General features: G+C 45.6%; 4 protein-coding genes across 8 annotated transcripts in view; 3 read left to right on the forward strand and 1 right to left on the reverse strand.

Annotated features, from left to right (window-relative positions):
* Positions 1 to 4,656, forward strand: part of LOC110509209 (rap guanine nucleotide exchange factor 4) — a 40,210-nt gene extending 35,554 nt beyond the window's left edge. For 3 of the 5 annotated variants that reach the window (XM_036967088.1, XM_036967090.1, XM_036967092.1), the window contains 13 exons: positions 140 to 164; positions 261 to 339; positions 434 to 580; positions 1,452 to 1,549; positions 2,080 to 2,205; positions 2,354 to 2,430; positions 2,555 to 2,656; positions 2,786 to 2,876; positions 2,982 to 3,032; positions 3,192 to 3,279; positions 3,395 to 3,459; positions 3,686 to 3,740; positions 3,835 to 4,651. In XM_036967088.1, coding sequence (XP_036822983.1) covers positions 140 to 164; positions 261 to 339; positions 434 to 580; positions 1,452 to 1,549; positions 2,080 to 2,205; positions 2,354 to 2,430; positions 2,555 to 2,656; positions 2,786 to 2,876; positions 2,982 to 3,032; positions 3,192 to 3,279; positions 3,395 to 3,459; positions 3,686 to 3,740; positions 3,835 to 3,962 — 1,132 coding nt within the window. In that variant the 3' untranslated portion in view covers positions 3,963 to 4,651. Of the gene's footprint in view, positions 1 to 139; positions 165 to 260; positions 340 to 433; positions 581 to 1,451; positions 1,550 to 2,079; positions 2,206 to 2,353; positions 2,431 to 2,554; positions 2,657 to 2,785; positions 2,877 to 2,981; positions 3,033 to 3,191; positions 3,280 to 3,394; positions 3,460 to 3,685; positions 3,741 to 3,834 lie in introns of all 5 variants that reach the window. The other 2 variants (XM_036967089.1, XM_036967091.1) reach the window with 2 other exon arrangements.
* A 138-nt stretch (positions 4,657 to 4,794) lies between these two features.
* Positions 4,795 to 15,244, forward strand: LOC110508451 (MAP3K epsilon protein kinase 1). Its single transcript, XM_036967093.1, has 11 exons — positions 4,795 to 5,619; positions 7,471 to 7,558; positions 8,373 to 8,474; positions 8,722 to 8,787; positions 8,982 to 9,010; positions 9,116 to 9,253; positions 9,364 to 9,450; positions 11,380 to 11,454; positions 12,256 to 12,362; positions 13,476 to 13,614; positions 13,845 to 15,244. The coding sequence occupies exons 1-11, from the start codon at positions 5,017 to 5,019 to the stop codon at positions 14,700 to 14,702; spliced, it is 2,292 nt and encodes a 763-aa protein (XP_036822988.1). The 5' UTR covers positions 4,795 to 5,016; the 3' UTR covers positions 14,703 to 15,244.
* Positions 15,004 to 23,277, reverse strand: part of LOC118936616 (dynein heavy chain 11, axonemal-like) — a 41,830-nt gene continuing 33,556 nt past the window's right edge. The window contains exons 17-24 of the mRNA XM_036967087.1: positions 19,405 to 19,596; positions 19,180 to 19,299; positions 18,796 to 19,038; positions 16,909 to 17,091; positions 16,445 to 16,560; positions 16,241 to 16,353; positions 15,949 to 16,089; positions 15,004 to 15,869 (exon numbers count right to left, since the gene is read on the reverse strand). Coding sequence (XP_036822982.1) covers positions 15,622 to 15,869; positions 15,949 to 16,089; positions 16,241 to 16,353; positions 16,445 to 16,560; positions 16,909 to 17,091; positions 18,796 to 19,038; positions 19,180 to 19,299; positions 19,405 to 19,596 — 1,356 coding nt within the window. The 3' untranslated portion in view covers positions 15,004 to 15,621. The remainder of the gene's footprint in view (positions 15,870 to 15,948; positions 16,090 to 16,240; positions 16,354 to 16,444; positions 16,561 to 16,908; positions 17,092 to 18,795; positions 19,039 to 19,179; positions 19,300 to 19,404; positions 19,597 to 23,277) is intronic.
* Positions 20,812 to 21,828, forward strand: LOC110508298 (cyclin-dependent kinase 5 activator 1-like). The gene has a single exon (XM_021588714.2). It carries the CDS (start codon positions 20,815 to 20,817, stop codon positions 21,763 to 21,765), a length of 951 nt encoding a protein of 316 aa, XP_021444389.2. The 5' UTR covers positions 20,812 to 20,814; the 3' UTR covers positions 21,766 to 21,828.

The raw sequence follows: 23,277 nt of genomic DNA on the forward strand, positions 1-23,277 counted from the left end.
GAATCACGACAATCACGACAACACACAGGTTCCTGCCCCATTGAAGCGTGCACTTTGTTTTTGTGACGTCGGCAAACCCATCCATATCAAGACAATGCATTAATACATACACGTCTGTTCTCTTGTTTCTGTTCTTCAGTTCAGAAGAGGCCAAATTGAAAAAGGTACACACAGACTATGTTTGCTGGTGGTGTCTGTGTGTGTGTGTGTGTCTGTAAAAGTGTGTGATGTGTCGTTTTTATCTCTGTGGCCTGTTTCAGCAGAAGGTCCTTCTTAGAGAGTTCAGCAACGGAGACGAGAGACTAGCGAAGAAACAACCCATCAGGAACTGTGACGAAAGTGAGTGTGTGTTTGTGTAAAAGAATGCGTCTTTCTGCACATTTTTATTAAAAACATGTTAAAAACGTGTGTGTGTGTGTGTGTGTGTGTGTAGTCCTGTTGAAGGTGTACTGCAGTGACCATACCTATACCACCATCCGGGTTGCCGTGGCAGCCACAGGGAGAGAGGTGACCAGTGCTGTGGCTGACAAACTGGCCTCAAACGATGACCTACTATTGGTCCACCTCAGCTCCGCAGGCGGTGAGGAGCCAATCACATCTAACTTCATTCATAGTGAACAAAAAATATAAATGCAACATGCAACAATTTCAGCGATTGTTTTTTACTGAGTTACAGTTCATAGAAGGAAATCAGTCAATTTAAATAAATAAATTGGGCCCAAATCTATGGATTTCACATGACTGGGCTGGGGCGCAGCCATGGGTGGGCCTGGGAGGGTATAGGCCCACCCACTGGGGAGCCAGTGGGCCAATCAGAAGAAAAAAAATCCCCACAAAAGGGCTTTATTACAGACAGAAACACTCAGACCATTCCACAAGTGAAGAAGCCGGATGTGGAGGTCCTGGGCTGGCGTGATTGACACATGGTCTGCGGTTGTGAGGCAGGTTGGACATACTGCCAAATTCTCTAAAACGATGTTGGAGGCAGCTTATGGTAGAGAAATTAACATTACATTCTCTGGCAACAGCTCTGGTGGACATTCCTCCATGCCAATTGCACGATCCCTGAAAACTTGAGACATCTGTGGAATTGTGTTGTGTGACACAACTGCACATTTTAGAGTGGCCTGTTGCTGTCCACAGCTCAAGGTGCACCTGTGTAATCTGTGTGATCATGCTGTTTAATCAGATTCTTGATATGCCTCATCTGTCAGGTGGATTGATTATCCTGGCAAAGTAGAAATGCTCACTAACTGTGATGTAAACAAATTACTGCACAGCATTTGAGAGAAATGTGTTTTTTGTATCTATGGAACATTTCTGGGATCATTTATTCCAGCTCACGAAACATGGGACCAACACTTTACATGTTGCGTTTAATATTTTTGTTCAGTATACGTATCATTTATTACTGTCATTTTATATTCCAACGTGTGTGTTCTCCTGTACAGAGAAGCAGATGCTGAAGCCCAATGATGTGTCCGTATTCTCCACTCTGAGCATCAACGGGCGTATGTTCGCCTGTCCCAGGGACCAGCTGAATGCTCTGGTGAGAGAGAATGGGGACTAGAAATATGGCAATATGTTGTATTTGAGCCACAACCATACTGTACATCAGGGAGCATCAACTAGATTCAGCCGTGGGCCGATTAAAAAAATAAATAAAAAATTAAGTTTTATTCTTGAGCGGATGGTCACTTGGCCAGAACATAATTACAAATCATTTGTAGACTGCAAATTGACCGCAAGAAGCCCAAACAGATGTAATATTTGACTAAAACATAATAATTTCAATCCTTGCTTACATTTGTATACGATCACATATACAGTACTTCTCTATTATGCGTGGGAATACTTTGGAAAAGATTTACAAAATGAACATCACTTGGCGCTGATTTGCTGGTGTTTTTAACAGTATTAAATGTCCAACAATAAATACAATCATTTGCTCAGAACTTGAGGGGTCAAATAAAGTCACCGGCGTGCCAAATTCGGGCCTGCGGGCCACCAGTTGGGGAACCCTGCTTAACATCATAGTGTCGTGTAGACAATAACCTAATGTGTGTGTGTGTGTGTCAGACCCCTCTCCCAGACCAGGAGGGGCCCTCAGCGGGGTCCATGTCCAGTTTTGAGCTGATGAGTTCTAAAGACCTGGCCTACCAGATGACCCTCTATGACTGGGAACTCTTCAGCTGCGTGCACGAGGTAGACACACACACACACACACACACACACACACACACACACACACACACACACACACACCCTTTCTGAGACAAGAGAACCAACCTGCTCTATTTCTTTCTGTACACCTGAACTCTATAATATGTGTCCCGTCTCCTCCCTGCTGCAGCATGAGCTGTTGTACCACACGTTTGGCCGTCAGAGCTTCAGGAGAACCACCGCCAACCTGGACCTCTTCTTACGCAGGTCTGATTTTGAATCGAACATGATTTCGAAGTAACCTCTATGACATTTTTTTTCCCTAGGCAGGTTGTTGGTACATGTTACAGTGTGTTATTTGACCCTCGTGGGATTGTGTGGTCGTGGTCAGGTTCAACCAGGTGCAGCTGTGGGTTGTGACAGAGGTGTGTCTGTGTGGTCAGCTCAGCAAACGGGTTCAGCTGCTCAAGAAGTTCATCAAGATCGCTGCTCAGTGAGTGTTGCGCACGCAAAACAGTCAAACACTCACTCGTTCTGTAGATGCGCGCGCTTCGTGGAGAGTTGATGGTACGGAAACGCTGCTTCAGTCTCTCACTGAACTTGTTGATGTTGCTTTCTCCAGCTGCCGGGAGTTCAAGAATCTGAACTCGTTCTTTGCCATCATCATGGGTATGAGCAACCCTGCAGTCAGCCGACTCACCCAGACCTGGGAGGTGAACCATGACTACTACTATAGTGTTAAACTACTGACAAATTACAGCTTCTCTATTCGTCCACTAAAAACTAAAGCCATTAAACCTTTCTCTTTCTGTTGGCAGAAACTCCCCAGCAAGTTCAAGAAGTTCTACGCTGAATTTGAAAGCATGATGGTGAGTTGCTCTTCAAAGAACAATTTCCTTTTGACCCCTAAGTGGACAATAAAGTTATTGACCTTTTGAACCGTGGTGTGTGTGTGTGTGTGTGTGTGTGTGTGTGTGTGTGTGTGTGTGTGTGTGTGTGTGTGTGTGTGTGTGTGTGTGTGTTAACAGGACCCGTCCAGGAACCACCGGGCCTACCGGCTGACCGTCACCAAAATCGAGCCGCCAATCATCCCCTTCATGCCCCTCCTCCTCAAAGGTAAGCCCCGGTTACGATCAGTAGGCAAGCAACGGGCAACCGTTTTCAAACGGAGATCGAGGTGAGAAAGTGAACTCCTCTGTTTCAAACTGTGCTTTTTCTGTTCTCTTCCCAGACATGACTTTCAGTCACGAGGGCAACAAGACATTCATAGACAACATGGTCAACTTTGAGAAGATAGTGAGTATACACAGGCACATTCATAAGATGCTTATAAACTCTTCATTCCACTTGAATGCTGTAGTAATAGAATTAGGTTTTCAGTATCAACAACCTTCATAGAACATTAATACAACATATATATGACATGTGACCACTGGTTTACCCCCCCCCCCCCCCTCCCCCCCAGTGGTTCTGTGAGGGCCACGCCACTACATGTAACACTGCTTGTTGTTGTGATTTCCAGCGGATGATAGCAAACACCATCCGGGCAGTGAGACACTGCAGGAGTCAGCCGTTCAGTAAGTCTCTGATCTACAAGTGATCCTTTCAACTGGACCCATAACAATAGGCATTAATAATACAACTCTCTCTCTGCCTCTCTCTGCCTCTCAGACCCTGAGGTGTGTCAGCCCAATAAGAACCACGCGGAGGTGAGGGGTTACGTCAGAAAGCTGTGTGTGATTGACAACCAGCGGACCCTGACAACGCTCTCCTATAGGCTGGAGCCCCGCAGGACCTGAGCCCGCCCACCATCACGGTAGTTACATGTAGAGATCACAGGTAACCTTCATCACTGTGACATGGCTTCATCGGGCTGCTATGACTGCATCTGGAAAACTCAGACCTCTGACATCACATGGAATTCTTAGCCCTCTATGACATCACACAGGACCATCAGCCTTTGCGACATCACATAGAAGAGCGATGATTAGAGATCCGAGACTCTTGTTAAGTGTAAGGTTACTGTACATCTAGATAGAAAACTGAAAGTACTTAGTGACTGAAAAAAAATCTGATTTAAAAATGAACAACTATAGATTTGAGGTCTTTTTGAGTGATTATCAGTATCCCTTATTGATAATGTGAAAGCAGATGTGAAAAATATGAAGAAAGTATATTGTACCAGTTTCACAAATACCAAGATATTTTACATAGTGTTATAGAGAAGCAAAACCCCTAGCATTGTTAAGCATCGTTCTGAAATCTGTCCTCAAATTCTTGCGTTAAAGCACAACTCATGTAGCATATTGTTATTTCTGTTTAATCAGTCATCCTTCTCAGTTGTGTTCTCGTCATGTACTTTTGTATATGTAGATACAGTATATTTGACTTGTGTCTCTTGTTTTACCTCAGGACCTCATTATGATGTCAGTGTGTTGAGTGTCTAGTCTGTCTGATCTTTAAATAAACAATTATCTAATATAATAATCAAAACATTTGATACTGGCGGTGGTTATTGCTGATTTGGTCACTGTTTTTGTCCGTGAAAGTGATGTCACCCTCTCTGTCCCCAGTTGATGATGTCGTTCCTGGTTGGCCGTGTCACCATGGTCATTCCAGACTGGTGATGTGACTGTCCTCCTCATTCCTGGTGTATGTGGTGGGAGTGTGTTTTTAGTTGCTGAGTGAGTAAGAGATAGGGTTGGTTGTCAGGCTAGAGAATAATCGTTCTCTAGCCCTGTGTCTGATCTGTGTCTGACGTGTGTGTGTGTGCGCGTGTGTGTGTCTGACCTGTGTGTGTGTGTGGGTCTGACCCCCGTGTGTGTTCTGACCTGTGTGTTTTGTATAGAAGCAATGATCCCATGCATTCTCTGGATGCCAGCAGCCTTATTTGACCTGACAGCAAGAGGTCACACACAGAGCATCCACCCGTACATACACTGGGAAAGAAGAGAACAGGCAGGCGAGCAGAATGTGATTAACACACACTCACACACTCTAATCTCTCGCTCTCTTTCTCGATCCAAGTGTGTGTGTTCTGTAGTCTCGCCACAGGGTGTCGCCTCAGCACCTGGCCTGACCGAGGGAGTGAATGAGCTCTTACTACATTTACAGAGAGGCTCTCTGCGGTCTCTCTTTTCATTCTCTCGCTCCCGGAGTCCATTCTGCTATCGGGTGTGTGTGATCAAACGTGTTCTCCCTCCTACCTTTTCTCTCTTTCTCTCCGTTCCGTATCTCTCAGTTTGCTCTGTTTACTCAGAGCGGCTGTCGTCGAGTGTGTGTGCGCGCCAGTATGCCATGTCGTCTCTGAGTTCGTCGTTTGTCCAGATAAAACATGAGGACCTGCGGTTCTATGAGAACTGTGGAGGGGGCAGCTTTGGGAGTGTCTATCGAGCACACTGGATATCTCAGGATAAAGAGGTCGCTGTGAAGAAACTACTCAAGATCGAGACTGAGGTAAGACACACACACGCACAGTCTCACACACACGCACGCACACACACACACACACACACACACACACACACAGTCTCACACACACACACACACACAGTCTCACACACACACACACACGCACGCACGCACACACACACACACACAGTCTCACACACACACACGCACACCCTCAAGCGATTTGGTATGCCTTTCCTCCATGCCAGCCGTTTTGATTTGAGAGCTCTCCTGTTTTCTCTCCAGTTGCCTGTGTGTTGATCTTGGTTTCAACATACCTCTCCTCTTCCTCTCATTGTGGAGTACAGTATTGGTTTATAACACAGGCTACTCCCATTGTGTGAGATAAGGTATGGGCTATCTGTCTCTTAGGTGTGTGTATTTTACCCTCTTGTGTAAATACTAAGTTCAGTGATTCCTGACCATATTCTGGGTGATGGACATGGTCCTCCTTTTCTTTTTCCCCCGTTGGCCCTCACAATGAACAAAACACTCTATCCTGCCACATCCCAGTCTGAAGTTGTGACCCAGTATAAATTGGTTCCCGACCCGGCAGAAAACCATGTTATAGCGACCTGGCCTGGCAGTGACACTGTCACTGACTTCTTCCCTCGAGGGCTGAATAACTGTTAGTATATATATATATGCTGGCTGGGGTGCTGCCGATCACATACCCACGCACAAACGCGTGCCTGAAAAACAGACACATGTATGAGAAACTCTAGCGTTGATGTTTGATTTTTTTTTTAACTCACAAAAAACGGCTGGATCGTGTCACATGATCGTCCTTCATGACTATCCAGTAAGGGGCTGATTTTCTAAGTTGTTTTGTGTTTGAGACGTGGCCTGTTAGGGAGTGGATTGATTGCGTGTTTGCCGTGTCGTCGTTGTGTTCCTAGGTGCTCTGACCCGAACCTTTTTAGTGTGAAGAAGTTCATACACTGCACAGACGCGGAGCAGAAGGGACTTTTCTGTACAGCCCTTGATTGCTTAAATCAAATGTCATGACATGTCGTAGAATTAAGAGTTAGACACTTCTACTTTTTATTTTATTTTTTATTATTTCAACTTTATTTAACCAGGTAGGCTAGTTGAGAACAAGTTCTCATTTACAACTGGCCAAGATAAAGCAAAGCAGTGCGACACAAACAACAACACAGACTTACACATGGAATAAACAAACATACAGTCAATAACCGTAGGAAAAGTCTATATACAGTGTGTGCAAATGAGGTAGGATAAGGGAGGTAAGGCAATAAATAGGCCATGGTGGCGAAGTAATTACAATATAGCAATTAAAAACTGGAGTAATAGATGTGCAGAAGATGACTGTGCAAGGAGAGATAGTGGGGTGCAAAGGAGCAAGATAAATAAATAAATACAGTGTGGGGGATGAGGTAGTTGGATAGGCTATTTACAGATGGGCTATGTACAGGTGCAGTGATCTGTGACCTGCTCTGACAGCTGGTGCTTAAAGTTAGTGAGGGAGGTAAGAGTCTCCAGCTTCAGTGAGTTCGTTCCAGTCATTGGCAGCAGAGAACTGGAAGGAAAGGCGGCCAAAGGAGTAATTGGCTTTTGGGGTGACCAGTGAAATATACCTGCTGGACTGCGTGCTACGGGTGGGTGATGCTATGGTGACCAGTGAGCTGAGATAAGGCGGGGCTTTACCTAGCAAAGACTTGTAGATGACCTGGAGCCAGTGGGTTTGTCGACGAGTATGAAGTGAGGGCCATCCAACGAGAGCGTACAGGTCGCAGTGGTGGGTAGTGCTCTTACTGTAAGTTAAATACTGTGCATACATTCTTACTCTCTCTCCTCCCTACCAACTCTTCACCCCCCCCCCCCCTCTCTCTCCAGGCTGAGATACTGAGTAGCCTCAGTCATAAGAACATTATTCAGTTCTATGGCGCCGTACTGGAGTCCCCCAACTATGGCATCGTCACAGGTCAGTGTGTGTGTGTGTTTCCTTATACACATTCTGATGGACATGGAACCGCAGGTCTAGGATCAACATTTAGGCTACTGAGTGTGTGTGTGTGTGCTGAGTTTCCTGGCAGGACATTTGTAACTTAACCCAGGATGTTTTTATGTGTGTTCACTCCATGTGGTCATATGGTTGATATCAGCTCTGTGACAGCACTGCCCATATGACTTACAGAACACACTACCCAGTGTGTGTCTGTGTGTGTGTGTATGAGCCTGATGTGCTAAGCTGTGTTTGATGTTTCTCAAGTCGTTGTGATAAATGAGTTCAGGTTGGTAGTGACAGGAGGCTGCAGAAAGAACCCTGTTCTCTCTGTGTGTGTGTGTGTGTGTGTGTGTGTGTGTGTGTGTGTGTGTTTATTATGCACTACACGGTGCTGTATATTTCATGTAAACTGTCCTTGGGTTTTAGAGACATTATGTTAGACACACTCCAGTTATTATTTAGCTTTTCCTGTCGAAAAACAATATCCTAAGTATAAATACAGTAATATATACACAGTAATAAATACAGTAATGTAAATACAGTAATATATACACACTTAAGGGTAAAACAAATAATAAGAAGTTTTGAATAAAATATATATATATATGTTTTTAAACAACTGCAATCTTCAAGGAGATGGTCTGGTGTGATGTCATCGTCCTCCATCTCGCTTGAGGAACAATAGAGAACATAACAGGAAGGGTCCACCAAAGAGAGAGGCCGATGACATCACGTTCTCTCCAGTCGGAGAACCCTGGGTTATAGTGTGTGTTGTGATCTCCTCTTTCAGAGTATGCGGGCGGAGGTTCTCTGTATGAGTACCTCTCCAGTGAACAGAGTGAGGAGATGGACATGGAACAAATCATGACCTGGGCCATGGAGATAGCCAAAGGTAAGGCTAGAGAGATAGATCGACCCATGTTTTATGTTCTCCTGTACCTAGAGAAACCTTAGCATGCTAATTAAGCCCTTTGGTACAGTTCTGTCTTCCCTAAAGGCAATAGGGGGCATATTCTCATCTGGTGTGAGGATCAGTGACTTGTTTGGAGACTGGTAGCCATTGTTTAGCCGAGTTGTTAACAGTTTGCTGGTCTGTTATTGGTTCGTGGCTGAGGATGTTTAATGTTTCTGTCCAATAGGAATGCACTATCTTCACTCGGAAGCCCCAGTCAAAGTCATTCACAGAGACCTCAAGTCGCGAAACGGTAACCAAATGCACACGCACTTCGCAACCAAACGTATATCTACCCACCAGGACATCCAACATTGCACGCACTACTGCTGCTACTTCATCATTTTGAGACGTGAACTAATGGCTATAGCTTCATACAAAAATCACAAGAAGAACCCCCCCCCCCCCCACTTGTGAACTCACTCAAGTCTTTCTGTCTCAATACAGTGGTGCTGACGACAGACAAAGTGCTCAAGGTACAGTAGGGATAACTAACAATTATTGTATGCTCTACTCATCCATCCTTGATTATTTTGAAACCAAGTGTCCCAATGCTGTCTCTCTCCCCGGTCTGTTGTCAGATCTGTGATTTTGGAGCGTCTAAGTTCCAGTCCCACACCACCCACATGACAGTGGTGGGCACCTTCCCCTGGATGGCCCCAGAAGTCATACAGAGCCTACCTGTGTCAGAGACCTGTGATACCTACTCCTACGGCGTGGTGTGTGTGCGGGAGGGGAAGCATCTAATATTTTCTATGTCAAGTGGCTTTTCAGGAGAATATGTCCTGTATCATTGTGTGTGTGTGTGTGTGTGTGTGTGTGTTACCAGGTACTATGGGAGATGCTGACACGGGAGGTTCCATTTAAAGGCTTCGAGGGGCTGCAGGTGGCTTGGCTGGTGGTGGAGAAACAAGAGGTACACACACTCATTCTCACACACAAACACACAAACACACACACACACATGCCCAAAGACACATTGTTCTGATTTAGGATTAGTTGAGAGCTTCAAAGGGGCTCAGTTTCACTCATAAAATAAAAGACGGTCATATGCACTACCGAACATAAAACAAACACGCAAGCACTGAACGAGCAACACGCACAGAGCTGGAGTAACAACGTGATTCTCTCATGCTTTCCGCTGTGAGGAGGGTAAGGGGTATTTTTAGGGTTGATGTCAGCTCTCTGCTCTTGTAAGGCATGGATACTCTGCTGTGGAGCTAGGCCAGGACCTGTAGTTTTACTGTGTGTGTGTGTGTGTGTTTGGGCGGGTTATACTCCATGCTTAATTTGTAAATCGGAAGGTGCAGTAACTAAAAGTGTATGGGGGGGGGTGGCTGGGGAGCTCTGAATTACCGGAACGCATGATAACACATTACCTTTATGATACAGCATTGCTGTTAAACAATGTTATTTACTCAATAGTCCTATTTGGAAGTTGATACAATATTTTGCTAGCCTACAGACAGATTAGTCTTCTCGTTTCAGCAGGAGCCATTTGCTTTCCAACCTGTGTTTTCCCACAATTGTATCTGAAATATTGTGAAAGGCCTGTTTTGTCTGCATGCTGTTTGTTCACTGACAGATTTGCAGTGTGTTACCGACTGTAGGCTATGCCTTGTTATTGGGCTGCACACAATCCACAGCCAGGCTTTTCATATTTCTTTTAATAAGCTATTGATCGGCTGTGGCTAAATTATAGACCTACTCTTGGTGTTGTATTCTGAATTATTTCAGTGGATCTCACTCTAGTTGCGTGAGAGATTCAGGCCCGCTTCAGGCCCGCTTCTGTCTCTCACCACCGCAACGGCCACGATTTGGTCTGTCTCTAGGCTACCATGTTGCTCGAACCATCAACCCGGGCCGACCCAACGCCAATCACTTCTTGGAATATCAGGCATGTTTTCACATTACGTTTTTTTTTAGGTGGCAGGAGAATTACAGAGAAGGCAACTCCAAAACGACACTGGTTGCTTTTATTGGAGTTTTTAACATTGCAAATAGCGAAAATTATTCTTCATGCCAGGAGAGGTACCACATCCGAGCAAATAGGTTCCCGGAATGAAAACAGTCCAAAACTGAGAAGTGCCAGATCATGTTCCTCAAATGAAGCCCTGGTTATGTTTGTGCGTGCGCAAGTGTGGAAGGGGCTTCGAACTGTGTCTGTATTCCAGTAATAGTGTGCTGCCCTGTCACCCATAGAGATCTGAGAACATGACTCCTGAGTATCCCAGCGTGCTTTTGGATGAGGTCCAATAGTAGGCCCTAAATAACCAGAGAGGGGGGGGGGGTGTGTGACTATTATACTAACCGTTACTGAGAGAGATTTATTTCCGTTTTAAACCCTCCCCAGAGTAAACTGTTTCCATATCCCCCTGCCCTTCTCAGTGGATGTATCCTGTAACCCTGGTCCAACCCTGGTCCTCCAGTAACCCCCAACAGTGGACCGTTTCATTGTAGTCCTTGACAAACACACCACATTCAACTCTTTGGGGGCTTGATGATTATTTGACTAGTTGAATCAGGTGTGCTTTTTTTCCAGGGTTACAAAAAAAAGGTATATACTGCTGGGGGTACTGGAAACGCTGCTATAACCTGTTACTATGTACTGCCCCTCCCCACCCCCCTGCCTCTTACTGGAATGTAATGGCACAGTTAGCATTGTGCTGTAACTGATGGGTCACTGGTTAAACTCCCTGCTGATCAGGGACTGTGTCCCCTCTAAGACAACATTTTAAATGGGGGAGCCGCCACATTTCCTACTTTATATTGTGAGTGTGTTCCTATGAATGTAAGATTCCTCTGAGTGTATGTGTGTGTGTGTGTGTGTGTGTGTGTGTTCCAGAGGCTGACCATCCCCACCAGTTGTCCGCCTAGCTTCGCTGACCTGATGAAGAAGTGCTGGCAGGCCGAACCAAAGGTGAGAGGGCAAAGGTCAGGGCTACCACACAATCTCCATATCTGGCTCTGGAGACTCCAAATCCTGCACACCCGATACACCGAGTGTATAAAACATTAGGAACAACCTCCTAATATTGAATTCCACCCCTTTTTGCCCTCAGAACAGCTTCAATTCATCGGGGCATGGACTCTACAAGGTGTTGAAAGCGTTCCACAGGGATGCTGGCCCATGTTGACTCCAATGCTTCCCACAGTTATGTTGAGTTGGCTGGATGTCCTTAGGGTGGTGGACCATTATTGATACACAGGGAAACTGTTGAGCATAAAAACCCAGCAATGTTGCAGTTCTTGACACACTCAAACTGGTGCGCCTGACATCTACTACCATACCCTGTTCAAAGTCACTTAAATCTATTGCCTTGCCCATTCACCCTCTGAATGGCACACATACACAATCCATGTCTCAGTTGTCTCAAGGCTTAGAAATCCTTCTTTAACCCTTCTCCTCCCCTTCATCTACACTGATTGAAGTGAATTTAATAGGGGACATCAATAAGGGATCATAGATTTCACCTGGATTCAAACGGTCAGTCCATATCATGGAAAGAGCAGTGTAGTTCTCCAGGGCCAGAGTTGAACACCCCAGCAGCTGGTCTTGAACGTAAGACCCTGTGCTCTCAAGGCTAGCTCATTATGAACTGTTACAGAAGCCTGAACTGTCGATAAAGTCCTAATGTGCTAACTTGACAGTAGTCATACTACAATTCAATTTGAGGCATATCTGAAAGATATCAAAAGTGTGTGTGTGTGTGTTTTCTAGGAGCGTCCAGTGTTTAAGCAGGTGTTGGGGACTCTGGAGACCATGTCTAAAGACAGCAGACTACCAGAACAGTGTAACTCCTTCCTACACAACAAGGACCAGTGGAGGTACTATTAACATTTGTGTGTGTGGGACTCTGTTTCAAACGTGTGTGTGTGTGTGTGTGTAATGTATGTGATATGCAGGTGGTACAGTAAGCACAGTCTGGATTGTTTAAGCTCCATCTTTCTGCAGCCAGACACGGGACAAAGAGCAGCTCTCACTGTATACACTCACAACCTAACAAGAGGCCCCAGTGTGTGTGTGTGTGTGTGTGTGTGTGTCTCAGGAGAGAAGCTGAATGCATGACCCTGCTGGCTCGTTGGCTTTAGTCTATAATAAGACTCTGGAAGCTATCCATGTAGGAGATTCCTCTACTTAGCCTGTTTCCACCAGAGAGAGAGTTCACAAAAGAAGCATATAGGGGGGCAGCTAGAAGCCAAGTATGGGAAAAACAGGGGAGGAGGCGCTGTGTAGAGAGAGGCAGAAATGGAAAGAGCGCACTTGAAATATAAAAACTGAGCAGGAGGGAAGAGGGACCGAAGAGAGACGAGGAGGAGGAGGGTGGGGGGGTGACAGATTCTGTTTGTGTTTGACATGAGTGTGGCAAGCTAATTAATTATGAGGGAGGTATGGAGAATGGGTGGAAAGATCTGGGTGAGAGAGAGGGAGAGAGGGAGGGAGGGGGAATCGAGGGGAAAAGGGAGGGTTAGTGGCCGAGGGAGGGGAAACATTGAGGGCTTTAAGAGGTGGAGAGAAGTCTGGATAGAGGGAGAGGTAAGAAGTGGGACTGGGGGTTGAAGAGGGGGAGGAGTTTAAAGAGAGGGAAAAGTTTAGGGGGAGGGAGATATGTCCTTGCGTCAGATGTCTGTGTTTATTTAGGTGCTGTGAGAGCTGCTGGTGCTTGCGTGTGTGAGCGAGAGGGAGGAAGAACATTCCATGATGGCCCTTCAAATCATAGACTAAACAGTGCCACATGCTGGAATAAACAGGCAGTACTAGACAACTGCTAGGTTTCAGATTACAGGGCTTCCAAAACAGAAACTAGATCCCCGTACTGCTTACCTTGATAATAGTTTACTAAGCCACTGCCCCCAGATTCCAACATGAGCATTGATGACCAGATATCAATGGAAGTGAAGGGACATGGGCATACGAGTAACAGTAGCTCTCCTCTCTAGGTGTGAGATAGATGCCACGTTGGAGAGGTTGCGGAGGCTGGAGAGAGACCTGAGTAGCAAAGAGAAGGAGCTGGAGGAGAGAGAGCTGAGGCTGAGACTGTGGGAGGAGAGACTGATGGAGAGGTCCAATGTCACCCCTGTGAGTAGTCTACATGTTTGGCCGGGTTTCAAAGACCACGACGCTTCGTTTTCTATTTGTTTTACAACCTTATGCGATTTAAATGTTACAAACAGTCATGTTGTATGGTGTCAAAGCCCCGCATCCCTAGAGTAACGATGAATTCATAAAGAGTGGTGAGGGATGACATCTGGGTTGTGTTCAACTGCCCCGTCCCCCCCTCCCCGTCACCATCTCTTTCTCTCTTTCAGTTCTTCTCCCCCATAGCATCAGGCATCAGCTCGGAGTCGTTCTTCCGTTCTCAATCTCAGGAGTCCAACAGCGCCAAGATATCCTGCCTTATCAGAACCCTCAGCAACGGAGAGAGGGAGAGGGAGAGGGGTGTGGAGGGAGGGATAGACAGGGGGATAGGGGGGTTCCAGTCCATGATTAGGGGCTTCTCAAGCAGTCTTGGGGAGACGGATGGGGATGGAGGGATAGAGGTAACCTGGGGGGAGAGAGAGAAGGAGAGGGGGACGGAGGGAGGGATAGAAGGGGGTCGGCTGGAGCTAGGGGAAGGGGGTCGGCTGCAAATCATGCTAAAGGGCTTCCAGGGTGGGATTGGAGAGATAGATGGGGAGACTGAGAGGGAGGAGAGGGGATGGGGGGAGACTGGGAGACAAGAGGGATGGAGGGAGGTAACAAAGGAGGAGAGGGTGGTGGAGGGAGGGAGTATGGAGGGAGGGAGGATACAGTCCATGTTTAGGGAGCTGAGTGGGGGGAGTATGGTTGGGTTTGGGGATATGCTCTCTCTGGATGAGATTGGGGGGATAGAGAGGATAGGGGACATGGATATGAATATGAACATGGGGGAGATATGTGACCTTGGGGGGGTAGGGGTCAGGGGTGACATGGCTAATGTTGGGGTCATAAGTCATAAGGTCAGGAGTGAGTTAGGGGTCAGAGGTCAGGGGGTGCGGTCGGGGGTACAGGTGAGCATGCGGACCACATCCAATCAGAACTCTTCTAAGACCTGTAGCGTGCGACATGGAACCAAAATCAATATGGCCGCCGCGACGCTGGACATGAACATGATGGACCTGGGCTGGTCTGACGACGACAGTGACTAGGGGAACACAAACACAATTTGATTTTTTAAATTGAAGCCAAATGTATACACGCCCCTGTGTGTGAGGACTGTGGGGCATAATAGTGAAGAATTATGAGCAGTGTGGATTTCCTGCTGCTAACTGTCATGTTGTTCTGGGCCCGGTTTCCCAAAAGCATCGTAATAAGCTCATCGTTTAACCAAGTTCATCGTTAGAACTATGGGATCCTATGCTTGTAATGATGAACTTAGCCTGATGCTGCTTTTTTTGGGGGAAATCGTGCCCATTGAAGCTTTTAAAGTGACATGTAAATGATGTGCCATATTAACAAGTGTTACATAGACCATAGAGCACTTGAACACCACTCGTTAGTTGAGGCTAGGCCTAGGTAAAGGGTACCATCCAATGTTTTCTGCTTTTCGACTTGTACACTTGTTAGACGATACAGTTGATTTGTTCAAAATACTAAGCTTTGAATTAATGGGTTCTTACTGTGATCAAATGTGTGAAACTATTTTGCAGCTTGTACTGTATTGTTTTTCAATAAATTCAGAAAAAGTACAGATTTTCATTTTTATTTCTATTCTTACTTAAGTCATATGAATAAAATGTCCAAATGCTTTATACATTTTCATATAGCTTTCAGGTGCTAAAACAGTACAATACAAATGTATTTTATATTTCAATAGCAACATCAAACCTGGTTTGAGGGATTATGTAGTAACACATACATGTATTTGACATAAAATACCTTCTCTCACAGAAAATACACACCCTACAAATAGCTAATGGAAAACGACCTTGCTTCTTTCCAGCCAGTAACCACTTGGCTGGTCTCCCTCCTCACCCCCTAACCCTTACCTCTACACACTGAGCAGCAGGGCCACCCCAGCCAGTACCCACTTGGCTGGTCTCCCTCCTCACCCCCTAACCCTTACCTCTACACACTGAGCAGCAGGGCCACCCCAGCCAGTACCCACTTGGCTGGTCTCTCTCTGGTCTTGAGGCTGAAGGTCCAGACATAAGTGGTTCCTCTCAGCTTGGTCTTGTACAGGGGACACTCGTAGATGTTACGCGTCTCCTGTCTGTCGTTCGGTACTGCTCGGACTGAGATGACTGGCATGGAGGGGGTTAACTCCTTCAGACGAGCCTCCGCGATCACCCCACCCTGAGTGTCCCATCTTGCACCTGGGGGAGAAAGAGGGGAAGGGTGAAGATAAATGAACTAGGATGTAGGTGTTCATGAGAAGGGGAGACGAGTGTATACCTTCCATGTATAGTCCGTATATGTATACTCCCTCTCTGGCTGGCTGGTTGAACTCTTCCTTAAATTTCTTAGTCACGTCCACAGTCAGGTTCATCTTATCTAACGGCCACTCATTCTTACGAGCCAGAGACTGCATCACCGCTGGAGGTGAGAGAGGGAAATTGAGGAAATCATTCCACTGAACAGAGAATACCAAACGAGGCAACTGACATTCACATCATAAGTCGGTAATATAATTAGAAGTGGTTGGGTATGTTGTTTCTAGGGGGATGTGTGTGTGTGTGTATGTTGCCTGTTAAGAAGGACTGTGGGTTAAAGAGTCCAGACAGCCAGATGACGGTGGGAAGAGCCAGGTCCTGTGTCCAGCTGTCCAGCTCTCTGCAGCGCAGCAACACGTCATTATACCTGGTAAACACACATGCACACACACACACATAGCAACACATCCTCTTACGTACACGTTGGGGGCAGTGGGAGAGTACACCCAATGACTCACCACTGGGCAAGGCTGTAAGTGGAGGGGTAGGCCAGTTTGGTCCAGGTGTCTGGGACGTTATCAAAAAACAGAGCTGCCTGGATCTGCTCCATCTCTGAGGAGATTGCCAGCTCACCCTGAACGGAGAAGAACACAGCGCTGTCATGAGCCAAAACTACTCATTCGCCCTTATGTCTTCCATCAGTCCTAGTCTAATTTACCAGCTGATCATGGGCTCCCGAGTGGCGCAGTGGTCTAAGGTACTGCATCTCAGTGCAAGAGGCATCACTACAGTAACCTGGTTAGAATCCAGGCTGTATCACCGTGATTGGGAGTCCTTATTGCGGCGCACAATTGCCCAGCGTCGTCCGGGTTTGGCCGGCGTAGGCCATCATTGTGAATAAGAATTTGTTCTTATCTGACTTGCCTAGTTAAATGAAGGTTAAATATAAATACATTTTAAAAAAAACTAGCCTCTAACCCACCTTCAGCCCTAGGTCCAGCTCCTTCAGTGAGCGTCGTATCTCGTAGATGAGCGTGTTCATACGCTCACACTCCTGGAAGCAGACCAGGATGTATGGTGATCTCTCAGCTGTCTTAGACGTGATGTCTGACATGTTGTACTCTTCTGGAAGCTTCTCCAACACCTCGTCTAGGATGGTCTTCACCTGCAGAGAGGATGAGAGATGAGTGTGTGTGGGGTCCAGTCTATGTGTGTGTTTTTAAATGTGTGTGTCTGGTATGAATATGTGTGTGTGTGTGTGTGCGTGCATGTGTGTTTAAATGTGTGTGTGCGTGTGTGTTTAAATGTGTGTGTGTCTCTCATATACAGTGCATTGCGAAAGTATTCGGCCCCCTTGAACTTTGCAACCTTTTGCCACATTTCAGGCTTCAAACATAAAGATATAAAACTGTATTTTTTTGTGAAGAATCAACAACAAGTGGGACACAATCATGAAGTGGAACGACATTTATTGGATATTTCAAACTTTTTTAACAAATCAAAAACTGAAAAATTGGGCGTGCAAAATTATTCAGCCCCTTTACTTTCAGTGCAGCAAACTCTCTCCAGAAGTTCAGTGAGGATCTCTGAATGATCCAATGTTGACCTAAATGACTAATGATGATAAATACAATCCACCTGTGTGTAATCAAGTCTCCGTATAAATGCACCTGCACTGTGATAGTCTCAGAGGTCCGTTAAAAGCGCAGAGTGCATCATGAAGAACAAGGAACACACCAGGCAGGTCCGAGATACTGTTGTGAAGAAGTTTAAAGCCGGATTTGGATACAAAAAGATTTCCCAAGCTTTAAACATCCCAAGGAGCACTGTGCAAGCGATAATATTGAAATGGAAGGAGTATCAGACCACTGCAAATCTACCAAGACCTGGCCGTCCCTCTAAACTTTCAGCTCATACATGGCAAGAAGAAAGCCATTTCTTAAAGATATCCATAAAAAGTGTCGTTTAAAGTTTGCCACAAGCCACCTGGGAGACACACCAAACATGTGGAAGAAGGTGCTCTGGTCAGATGAAACCAAAATTGAATTTTTTGGCAACAATGCAAGACAATGTCTTGCATTGTTGCCAAAAAATTCAATTTTGGTTTCATCTGACCAGAGCACCTTCTTGGCGTAAAAGCAACACAGCTCATCACCCTGAACACACCATCCCCACTGTCAAACATGGTGGTGGCAACATCATGGTTTGGGCCTGCTTTTCTTCAGCAGGGACAGGGAAGATGGTTAAAATTGATGGGAAGATGGATGGAGCCAAATACAGGACCATTCTGGAAGAAAACGTGATGGAGTCTGCAAAAGACCTGAGACTGGGACGCAGATTTGTCTTCCAACAAGACAATGATCCAAAACATAAAGCAAAATCTACAATGGAATGGTTCAAAAATAAACATATCCAGGTGTTAGAATGGCCAAGTCAAAGTCCAGACCTGAATCCAATCGAGGATCTGTGGAAATAACTGAAAACTGCTGTTCACAAATGCTCTCCATCCAACCTCACTGAGCTCGAGCTGTTTTGCAAGGAGGAATGGGAAAAATTTTGAGTCTCTCGATGTGCAAAACTGATAGAGACATACCCCAAGCGACTTACAGCTGTAATCGCAGCAAAAGGTGGCGCTACAAAGTATTAACTTAAGGGGGCTGAATAATTTTGCACGCCCAATTTTTCAGTTTTTGATTTGTTAAAAAAGTTTGAAATATCCAATAAATGTCGTTCCACTTCATGATTGTGTCCCACTTGTTGTTGATTCTTCACAAAAAAATACAGTTTTATATCTTTATGTTTGAAGCCTGAAATGTGGCAAAAGGTCGCAAAGTTCAAGGGGGCCGAATACTTTCGCAATGCACTGTACCTTCTCCTCTACGGTCTGTGAAGCCCCCTCTCCCATCACAGAGTCAGGTGACTGCAGCTCCAGCAGTGTGTGGAAGAGGTTATCAGAGGTCACCGTCAGAAACTCTATCTCTGCGTTGGGGTGTAGCCCATAATGCACCGGGCTCTCATGGGGCAGCATCTCATCTATGTAACCATGGTAACCCTGGTAGTCCAAGTTGGAGGGAACCACAAAGCCCGGAGCCAGAGCCAACTTCCTGTCAGACTGGTGGAAAGGTTGTGGGTTTCTTTGTAACATTATCATCACAATCACAAACCACACACACACACACACACACACACACACACACACACACACACACACACACACACACACACACACACACACACACACACACACACACACCTGGTTGGGCTGCATGTATTCCTCCAGGTAGGTTCTACAGAGTCTTCTGTCCCAGTCGTCTGTGATGTGACCTCCGTACATGATCTCTCCAAACAGATAGCGCAAGTCCTCCCACGGCACCTGAACACACACACACGCCAAATACATGAACAATGACTCAACATCAACATCATCAATCATCATCACTATCACCATCCTGATCACTATAACATGGTAAACGGTGACCTGTGAGTTGGCCTCCAGGTAGTTGTAGAGCACATTGACAGAGATGGTGAGGTCTCCAGTGTTAAAGGGGTATTTCCTGTTCCAACCCTGAGGACCGAACTTGCGCCTCTCAGCCACACAGGCATGAAAATAACACAGAGAGAACAGGATGGTCTTAAACTCCTGCTCTCTACTGCACTGATCCAATATATCCTACAGAGAGAGAGTGATAGAGAGAGAGAGAGAAAGAGAGAGAGATATTTGAGTTTGTGAGATATTGATAATATATTGGGACAGCAATTAGGGATGGGGAGGTACTTGAATTTTCAAACCGAGCTTAGTCTAGTATAGGATCAACTGTTGTATGATTTTTTTATTTCTTAAAAAAACAACACTTTGAAATGTAGCTGTACAAGCTATTATCTGTACAAGCTATTATCTGAGCTACTGCTGGTTCTTATGTTGCGATTTACATGAAAATGCAATTTAGCCTACTTTTATAGCGCATTTTAAGCTAGCCCTCCAGTCAGTCCTGACATAGAAGTAGGTCTGTATGCTCCCCACTTCAAATAGCGATTATAGGCGCGCAAATATTCGTCCCCAGGCTAAATGCGCATTATTGGAGTAGATTGCTAAAGTGAATTTACTAACGCACAATTTAGGGGGAAGAATAGTCTGCTGAAGAAAGAGATAAGCGCTGACCCTGACAGAGCTGCCAATATAATTTGACAGACCATTGACATCCATGCAAAACACTCGCCAGATACATGTTATTCAGCCACTGAGGACAGAAATGTAACGCCGTGACGTAACAGACACTCAGAGGTTATTTCGTTTTCAATTTATTGAGCTAGGCTGTATCAAATATGAGGCAAATTCTATCACGGGGAACATTAGACTTTATTTATTTGTTTATTTTTGCCCACATCAAACTTATGTTTCACAAAATCGCCTCTATGACATACTTCTTTATTACGACGTGGAAACTCGATTTCAGAACCTTGGACAATTCTGATGTTCACAACCATAACAGCCTTGAACTCAAAGCACTGGAGAACCCGTCTTTACCTTTCAATTAACAAAGTAAATGTAGAAATATCTTTATAACTTTTTCACATATCAACTTGAAATCAGTGAGTAATATTTTTGTTTTGGAATGTTATATTGCTCATGTTTATGAACACAGAGCACTAATGTATATGCTTAATACTGTGATTTAGAATCTGTCCCAAATGGAACCCTGTTTCCTATATAAAGCACTGCGTTTGACCAGACCCCTTTGGGCCATGGTCAAAAGCAGTGCACTTTATAGGGAATAGGTTGCCATTTCAGAGACAGCCAGAGCTGAGCTAGCTAGGCCAACTGAACTGATGCCATGCATTTCATTTTGCTAATATTGAAGCATTTTGTTTTCCACAGGCACTATTGACCATGGGAACCGTAATGTCTATCTCGCTCCGCAAGAAGGCAGTCCTCTTCAAAGATGGGCCGGACACTGTGGGCCACTTGATGGAAGTCCAGACCGGTAAGAGCACAAAAGACAAGACTCTGAAGCGCTACTCACCATGGAGGTGGATTGTGAAGAAGAAGAGCTCCAAGAAGGTGCAGGCCCACGAGAACACCAACCAAAACAACATTGCCCATCTGAGTAATGAGAACCTGGAGAAGTCTCAGTCCTTCTCTAACCTGTCCACCCTCACCCTGGAGAAGTCTCAGTCCTGTGATAAGCTGTCCACCCAGGACCAAGGCACTCCAGCCATCTCCAACAGCTCCAACAACTCCGTCTCGACTGCCCCCTTATCCAACTCAAACACGGCCCCCGACACGCCCCAGATGGTGACCGTCCAGGACCTCGACACTCCCAGGAGGCTGGTGATGGTCCAAGCTACAACCGGCGAGCTGCTGCGCTGTCTGGGTGAGTTCCTGTGCCGGCGCTGCTACCGGCTCCAGGACATGTCTTCCATGGACCCGGTGCTGTGGCTGCGGGTGGTGGACCGTTATCTGCTGGACAACTGCTATCAGAACCAGAGCTGTATCAATCCGGCCGCTGTGGTCTTCCTCTACATGCTGTGCCGCGAGGCGGTTTCCTCCGAGGTGGCTACCTTGCACGAGCTACATGCCGTGCTGCTCACCTGCCTCTATACGACCTGCTCCTACATGGGCAACGAGATCGCCTACCCCCTGAAACCCTTCCTGGTGGACACCTGCAGGCAGACCTTCTGGATCCGCTGCATGACCATCACCAAGCTGATGAGTGTCAAGATGCTCCAGATGAACACAGACCCTAACTTCTTCTGCCAGGTGTTTGCTGACCTGAAGAATGAGAGCCAGAAGGAGGAGAAGAAGAGCCGCCTGCTCAGCGGTGTGTACAGCACTCAATGAGGGACCTAGGGTATAGGGGCCAGGGGAGGGCGGGTGCCAACTACAGTCTGACAATTCAAAATGGGAGGGAGGAGGATTGGTTGGCGGGGGGGAAGAGGGTGAGCTTTGATGGGAGAAGATGATTTATAGATTTTAAGGGTTAATGTGAAGGTAAATTTGACTTGAAAGAGAACACAAATCGGTAGCTATGAATGTGTGGAGAACTGAGGCTTTAGCTTACGATCTACTATACCAGCTGACTGTCTGATGTGTGCACTTCCTACTACGGGAGGGAAGGAGGCACCTTTGAGTGACTGGACTAGTGCTCACATCACACTGAGGCTGCAGCCCACCAGCCTATTGTTCTGACTGTGGGAGATGTGCACTTCCTACTACGGGAGGGAAGTAGGCACCCTTGAGTGACTGGACTAGTGCTCACATCACACTGAGGCTGCAGCCCACCAGCCCATCTGACTGTGGGAGATGTGCACTTCCTACCACTGGAGGGAAGGAGGCACCCTTGAGTGACTGGACTAGTGCTCAGATCATGGTTGAACTGACAAGCTGCGACCCTGGTGCTTTAGACAGTGAAGTGAACACCAATGTTCCCCCTCAGCAAGAACGGGACAGTTCTAGGGGACAGGGGTTCGTTTGAGGACCATTTGGTTTCTTATGAATTTGAACAAATAGTATGACTGTTTTGAAATAAAATGCTTTAAATAATTTCTTAAAAACATCACGTTGTGTCCTTATTATTTTACAAATATATATTTTACTTGTCATTTTGAGATCTTGGTGGAGATAATACTTTACGAGTGGTGGAAAAAGAACCCAATTGTCATACTTGAGTAAAAGTAAAGATACTTAATAGAAAATGACTCAAGTAAAAGTCACCCAGTAAAATATGACTTGAGTAAAAGTCTAAAGGTATCTGGTTTTAAATGTACTTAAGTATCAAAAGGGAAAGCAAAGTCTATATATCAAATTCCTTATATTATGCAGATGTTCTTGTTTTTATTTATTTATGGAAAGCCAGGGGCACAGTCTAACAATATTTTACAAACCAGATCAGGGGCAGTAGTGATGAGTTCTCTTAATAAGTGTATGAATTTGACCGTTTTTCTGTCCTGCCTGAGCATTGGAAATGTAAGGAGCACATCTTTTCTTTCTGAATGTTGTCAAGTAGAAGTAAAAGTTAAAAATATATACATTCTCAAGTAAAGTACCAGTAACCATGGAAACAAGATATTCTCAGTGTGTGTGTCGTGGACATGTAGATTTACAGTGATATTTACATTACAACATCAGTTGTCTTAGTGTTACCCAGAGAACAGGATGGTCTTAAACGCCTGCTCTCTACTGCACTGACCCAATATCTCCTACAGACAGACACACACAGGGAGAGAGATTTGAGTTTGTGAGATATTGATAATATATTGGGACAGTAATTAGGGATGGGGAGGTACTTGAATATTCAAACCGAGCTTAGTCTAGTATAGGATCAACTGTTGTATGATTTTTAAAATTCTTTAA

Source organism: Oncorhynchus mykiss, chromosome 28 (genome assembly GCF_013265735.2).
Source record: "Oncorhynchus mykiss isolate Arlee chromosome 28, USDA_OmykA_1.1, whole genome shotgun sequence".
Lineage (NCBI taxonomy): Eukaryota > Metazoa > Chordata > Actinopteri > Salmoniformes > Salmonidae > Oncorhynchus > Oncorhynchus mykiss.

Coding starts and splice junctions, on each gene's coding strand:
- LOC110508298 (XM_021588714.2), top strand. CDS start 20,815: ATGGGAACCGTAATGTCTATCTCGCTCCGCAAGAAGGCAGTCCTCTTC.
- LOC110508451 (XM_036967093.1), top strand. CDS start 5,017: ATGATCCCATGCATTCTCTGGATGCCAGCAGCCTTATTTGACCTGACA. Junction 9,011..9,115: donor CGACAGACAAAGTGCTCAAG/GTACAGTAGGGA, acceptor GTCTGTTGTCAG/ATCTGTGATTTTGGAGCGTC. Junction 9,254..9,363: donor ATACCTACTCCTACGGCGTG/GTGTGTGTGCGG, acceptor GTGTGTTACCAG/GTACTATGGGAGATGCTGAC.